The sequence below is a fragment of the Phalacrocorax aristotelis genome, chromosome 2 (assembly GCF_949628215.1).
Source record: "Phalacrocorax aristotelis chromosome 2, bGulAri2.1, whole genome shotgun sequence".
NCBI lineage: Eukaryota > Metazoa > Chordata > Aves > Suliformes > Phalacrocoracidae > Phalacrocorax > Phalacrocorax aristotelis.
Genome location: NC_134277.1, coordinates 50,606,768 through 50,613,574, shown reverse-complemented (window position 1 = coordinate 50,613,574; position 6,807 = coordinate 50,606,768). Strand labels below are relative to the sequence as shown.

At 40.4% G+C, this 6,807-nt stretch overlaps 1 protein-coding gene across 1 annotated transcript; it reads right to left on the bottom strand.

The window, feature by feature from the left end:
* Nucleotides 1-218: 218 nt before the first annotated feature.
* Nucleotides 219-2,221, bottom strand: CCR4 (C-C motif chemokine receptor 4). The gene has a single exon (XM_075083498.1). The coding sequence runs from the start codon at nucleotides 2,219-2,221 to the stop codon at nucleotides 1,145-1,147; it is 1,077 nt and encodes a 358-aa protein (XP_074939599.1). The 3' UTR covers nucleotides 219-1,144.
* Between the last annotated feature and the right edge of the window lie 4,586 nt (nucleotides 2,222-6,807).

The window sequence follows — 6,807 nt, the reverse complement described above, 5'->3', positions numbered from 1 at the left end:
TCTGCTACCACGTTACTGACTTTTGCCTCTTTTAAAAGTATTTTTGTGCAGAAATCTAAACACTGCTGTGTGATTTTCCTTCCTGTTCCAGATCTCTGATTAATATCATGCATGTCTGTGAGTGGCTACTGGGGCATCACACTCTTTGCATTTTGCTGTTATCAAATGCTAGGATTCTCTGTGCGGTTTCTAGGTTATGACAGACCATTTCTACACAATCTCTGGTTTTATTTTCTTTTGGTTTGCCGGATAAGTCTCCAATGAATGAAAATTGAGTCTTGGGGTTAAGTACTTTCAGAACAAAGAACATTCACTTTAAAAGACATATTTGTAACCAAGACGCTTCATATTTATTCAGACATGGTGGAAAATAAGTTTTTAAAAACGCTTATTCAAAAATATTTTAAACATTTTCTCTGTTAATTAAAACACAGAATTGCTCTCCTGAGTTACAGTGGTAAAGTAATTCAAAATGCCTATATATACACACATCTACACATAGGCATATGTGGCAACTTGGAATCCTGAGAGAAAACATGTCTGTAACACAAAGTAATGCATTTGCTTTGAATCTTTGTGCACGTAAAGAAAATATTTTTTGTCCTTTTTATTAATGACAGAGGGTGTATCCTCCCCCTGAGATGAAATGTTCAACAGTAACAGGTACTGTTAATAGTTTGCTAAGAATCAGAGCGAACAAGTCCTATGCAGGTCAACTGTAGAATAAAAAAATATGGTAATAGCCATCCTTCTAGAATAAATGAATATATTTTCCAAATGCATGTGCTGATGACAAGCAGCTATCTCTTCCTCTTACCCTCCGTGCAGGCCAACCTCCCTCTTGATTCAGGCAAAAAAGAAGCAGCACGGCACAGTGCTTTGTGGAGAGCTGAGGCTGCTGTTACATCTGAGCAGTGATTTGTAATCACAGCAGATAGAACTTGCACGTCCATCTTCCACATTTCACATCTAGGACAACTTCTGTCATAATAATCAGAAAATCTACAGGCAGAAATCAAAGCTGAAGTAAGTAATAATCCAGCACTAGCTTACTGTTAAGTGCATGTGCATTTGCTTAGCTTTTCAAAGGTCCTGCTTTTGTCAGTTTGCTTGCTGATGAGTTAAGTTGTTGTTCTGAAACATGTTACAGAGCGTCTTGATCCCCTGTAGATTGTGTGTGGAATGAATTGGTAGATTCAGTGTGGTAAGTGATGTGAACTCCACACCACTTGCAAATATCTCCAGGTAACCGCCAGTTCTTGAAGAGCATCTTCAGGTACTTCTTAAATTTTTCGCCCATGAAGAAGTAGATGACTGGATTGAGGCAACAGTGAAAAAGGCCGAGGATTTCTGTTACCTGGAAAGCATAGTCCAGATTCCTGCTCACCTGACAGTCTCTAATGATTCCCATAATTTCTAGCAGTTGTAAAAAAAGAACAATGTTGTAAGGGGTCCAAAAGAAGAAAAACATGATCATGACAACAAAGATCATTCTCACAGCCTTATTTTTTTTCTCATTTCTACAGTGAACTAATGTTTTAATGATCATGGAGTAGCAAAACGTCATAACTATAAAAGGGACTAGAAGCCCTAACATGTTGGTTTCCAAAGTGGAAAAAAGTTTCCATGCCGTAAAATTGCCTGGATATATTGTCTTGCAGGTAGTATAATTATGTTCATTGAAAGATTCTCTAAATATAAGTTCTGGAACTGAGGCTGAAAAAGCTACTAGCCATACAGCAAGGCTGGTAATCAAGCCATGGAAGGCAGTCCTTGCTTTCAAGGAAAATACTGCACGAACAATTGCCAAGTATCTGTCTATGCTCATAAGCATAATAAAAAATATCCCACTGTAAAACCCGACCAAGTAGATCCATGAAATGATTTTACACCAGGGAGTTCCAAAAACCCATTGGTCTATTGTGAAATAAGACCAGAACGGCAAGGATAAAACAAAGAGCAAATCTGAAATGGCGAGGTTTAGTAGGTACACATCAGTCATGCTCTTCAGCCTCTTGTATTTGAAGAGCACCACAATGACCAGAATGTTTCCCATGAGCCCGACCAGGAATACTAGGGTATACAGAACAGGTAGGAAGGAGGCTGCAAACCTCTTGACGCTTTCCTTACTGCATGGTTTTGGAGCGTCGTTATAATTATCGTAATAGTCATATAAGGTTGAGGCTTCACCATCAAAGGGCTCTGTACTTGAAGAACTCATGTTTTTTCCCCCAGTTCCTAAGAAGGAAAGAACATAAAAATGTCAGTGACTTTCGGTGCATGAAGACCGTGTGGTTACTCTGCAAGCCTGAATCACTAGCAATGACTAACTTGCAGTTCCAGCGCACTTCTCATTACAGGTTCTCAAAAACTATTTAAGCATTATGAAACACATATCCACACTTGCAAAATATACTGTCCTTAACATGCATGTGCTTAGTCCTTGCAACACTGTGCAACTTGGATGTCAAGCACACTGGACACTGTTCAAATAGCAGGGAGGAAAGAAAATAGGAATGAAAGATATGGACCGTAGAGATTTATCCCAGAGAGCGGTAAATTCTGTGTGGAATAAAGTAAAAAGCAAAGCTGCTATTCATAGCAGTTCAGGATTTCACCCACCTTCCCCATCAGGCAAACATCACCGTAAGAAGATAGTCATAAAAATACATTTGACTCTACCTTCTAATGAAATTATGCTTACTGAAAGCTGACAGGAGTTTTCAGTAAGTGCTGCTTTCAGTGGCTAAATGAATAACAGGAATTGGGTATTTTTGTATCTATGTTCTTTTCTAATAGGCAGCGACAGAATTTTAAGTGATGTTACTTTGAGGTAGGTAACTTGGGCACAGCGCAAATACATTGCTGATCTATTACTCTGTGTGTTATTCACATCACAGCAAGTGTAATTTTATTTTTCAGCCTAACATACCAGAATTTTTCTAAGCTTGAGTTATGTCCTTCCTCTTTGTCTTTATTTTATGAATGGGAAACAGAAGAAAAAGTGAGCATCATTGCCTCATTTGTCTTTGTACTGTATGTTGCTGCTACATAACAACAAACATTGACTATCATTAACCTGACCCCTGCTGTGTGTAGTCCCAGGCATGACAACTCTCTGGCCTACAGTTCTGTTTCATTTTACATGGAGAGAAATTTAATCTGAATTACAAGTCACAGGAACAAAACTGTTTGACACCAATGGTCTACAGATGACAGCTTTGCAGCAACTGTACCTAGACATACCTGAATCTAATCTAGATTCAGCATAATATACTTAAATATTTAAAACTGAAAACATACGCTCACATAACGCGCACACACACACTTCTGATAATGCAGGAGATCTTAAAACAGCTTTAAAAATTATCTGAGCAGCAACAAACAGTAAATGAAAAAGCATTACAGTCACACGTGATGAGCGTACATGCTACATAACTGTTACAGGAACTACATTTTGTGAATTTTACCTTTTCTCCTCCTTTCTTATCAGATGATGTGAAGAATCTTCTTTGCTCTAAGGTTGCAGAATCGCTTGTTTCTCACCAGGTAGCTCTGTCAAGGAGGTGCTGCCTACACAGTGATATCCAGCAGCTGCAAAAAGCAGATGTCATTAGGTAGCTGTGTCGCTTAACGGAAACTTTGTACTTCCTTACAGATTGTATCACAAGTGCTTCTCTCCTCAATGCTCATCAGAGATGGCCCCTTAAACGCAGAAATAAAATTAAACACATCTTAAAATGTGTAAGGAAATGCAAAGTTTCCACTGAGAGGCTGATTACTGAGTTAAAACAGCTTCGTCTTACCCAGTAAGTAGATGTCACTAAGCAGTTGTCATTCAACAGAAGCCTTGTTCTTTCTTATGCATTGTAAAATGCGTCTTAATCTCATAAAAAAATACTCAAAGGATCATCTGTAGTGAGCAGAGGGGAGGAAGGCACTTGGTGGGTGCGTGGGAGATGTATTTCTAGTCCTTCTCTGCCAGATAATTGATTTTGCAAGTTATGCTATGTAATTGTAGAAGAAAAGAGCTGTATAGATTTAGTGTCAGGAAGGCTCCTTTTATTCATATTGTGGGATCTTCCCAAGTCTTACTTATCTTGCTAAGAAAAGAAATGAAGGCATGTTACCTTTTTTGGTAACTCACGCTACCTTTTTGCTTGATGTCTCCTGGAGCGGGTTTTATATGCAGCAAATCTACCTCCTACCAGTGACTTTGCACAAATAGTAACAGTGGTCAAAATATCAAACAAGAAGTAGGATGAGGGGTGTGTGTGTGCGGTGCAAGGGCAGAGGGTGCAGAGGTTTACAGTGGTTCTTGTCACAGCAGAAAACTCAGCAGCTTCTATGAATTTCTCCTGAGAGTGTGGTGGGCCCTATCTATCTTTTGGGGGATCCTAGGAAGGGAGAAGAGAGAACAGAGGACGTGTGCTAGTCAGATGCGATGGTTTTGAGTCTTGCCAGCAGAACAGCTGTGCTAGCAGCTGGCAAGTGCTGCTCTCCTCTCTGTCCCGGAAAAGGCCAGCCAAGCAGAAGTAAAAACCATTTCTCAACAGGAGAGGCTGCTTGTTTGTTAGCAGGAGAAACTGAAGAGTCAAATGAGAAACAGAAACAAGAAAGCTACAGGAGGTGGTTGGGAAGGTAGGAAGAATCATAGATCTCAGTCCAGGAGGAGTGGTAGGTCTTCTAGATCAACCTCCTGTATTATTCCAGACACAGGTGCAGCTCTTCTTTCTGTTATGCTGTTTGCTGCTATTCTATATGCCTCTGACATTGTTACTTTGCCCAATAATTTATATTTGGCTGAAGTGTTTCTTTCAGAAAAGCTTGATGTGAAGACAACATGAGATGTGGGATCTGCTGGTTTCATGTTTCACCAGAATAAAGTACTTGTATGGGAAGTAGCTTCTCAGTCATCTTTCACAAGCTGCATCTGTGAAGATTTTTAAATCTGTCACTGGGAGGTGATCCTCTGGTGCAGGTTATTGCTCTACAGATCACGTACATCTTCTCTTCAGTTTACTAGCAGTCTTTTAAAGACGAGAACATCAGATGGACAGGCGGCACTGTGGTACCAGTTTCATCAGCTCTGCTCACAGAAACCAGAAGCTGTTCCTCTTACTGCTATTTTGTCCATGTAAGGGCCTCATTTATCTCTTCTTTGACATGTTGTTGCACTAGGGGCATAAGTTGAGCTCTTCACCCACAATAACAATGACATAAAAATCTTTCTTTAAGCACCTGCTTTTCAGGAAAAAACACCTCATGCTCTGTAGGCATTATTCTTTCTTCATTTTGCCGCAAAAGTAATACTTTTGCCACCATAAACCACCATGAGTCTGCATGCCTATCTTGTCCCACTCATTATTCTCTACTCCATCAAAATAGGTGTCTCCTTTGAATTTCATCAGTGGTGATTTTTCTTGATTTCCAGATGAAGTAGCAAATAGAATTGAATCCAGACAAAATCTCTCTTCTACCCTGTAAGAACCCTTCTCGGTTAAGGAATGATTTCACATCACCAGTAAACTTTTGAGGTCTGTTGACCTATGCTTAGCCCACATGCCACATTTCAAATACGCTTCTGATCTTTCAATCATAACATTACCAGGAACCAAGTCTGCAGCCTTATGAATGACAGTTTAGCTTGATTCATATGGCACTGGCCTGAAGAAAGGACCTATCTGGCATATTGCCTTTTGCCCAGTCTTTCTTTGGAAGACTTTCAAGTAGTAAATGCTTCCTAAGCAGCTTTCTGTACCTGCTCACTGCCTCAGGTGGAAATCTGGGCTGATACCACCAGAGTAGTAGTGCAGCAAAGGCTTCTTGTCAGGGCATCTGTGTGTGGCTGTGGTGAGGTGAGGAAAAACGGCTGGACCACACTGTTCTGTAAAGCAGCAGTTGTGTTGATGAAGCCTACCATACCAATGCATTTCTTACTGCATCAGCAAATGGGAAAGTCTGTCTTTGTAAGGAGACTTTGCACAAACGCAGAAAGAGGGACGCTTAGCCACGAAAAAAGAAGAATGGTTGTGCCTGCAGACTATAAAAACTTAGCTTCATTTTCAGGAGTTCATACATCCTAAAAAAATATCTGCCAGTTCATGAAAATCAAGAGGATAAAAATGAACCCTGAAATACCTTCTGCTGGCCTACCAATGAAAACAGTCCTTGGGAGAACCCACAAGGGAAACTGCAGAGAAGACACAAAAAAGGAATCTCTGAGCAAATGAGACGATGCAGAATGTGGATGAAAGGTGATGTGACTGAAGGTCCTGCAATGGCTTGAAGAGAAAGAGTGAAAGGGACTAAGTATAGCTGTAGTCTGTAGTAGGAGAGCTCTGAAGTCCCCTTCTAACATGATAGCATATTTTTTTCAGCTCCTCCTCAGAAAAGAGCCTGTCAGAGACTAACAAAAGGGACATGGCAGGAGGCTGTGAGGTTAAGAGGAAAGGGGGAAGGGATCTTAATGAGATGTAGAGGATGTTGCTGTAAAAGCAAGAGGTTAGCAGGAGAAGGGGAGAAAAAAAGAAGTCTTACCTCTTTACTAGATGGTGTCAGGTATGTGGCACTGGCCAAATAAATCACAAGAGTTCAGAGAAGTGGACCAAACCTGATTAGCCTGGCTGGGAGGGGATTAACCTTTTATATGGGATGGGCGCACATTAAAACCAACAGAAGGGAACTTAATAAAAGCAAAAAGCAGAACAACCCAAACCCTGAGAATCTTACTTCTTGCCAACAGATGATCTCAGACACTCCCACCTTTTATGGGAAATCTTATCATTAACTTGCCATTTTACAGGA

Coding starts and splice junctions, on each gene's coding strand:
- CCR4 (XM_075083498.1), bottom strand. CDS start 2,221: ATGAGTTCTTCAAGTACAGAGCCCTTTGATGGTGAAGCCTCAACCTTA.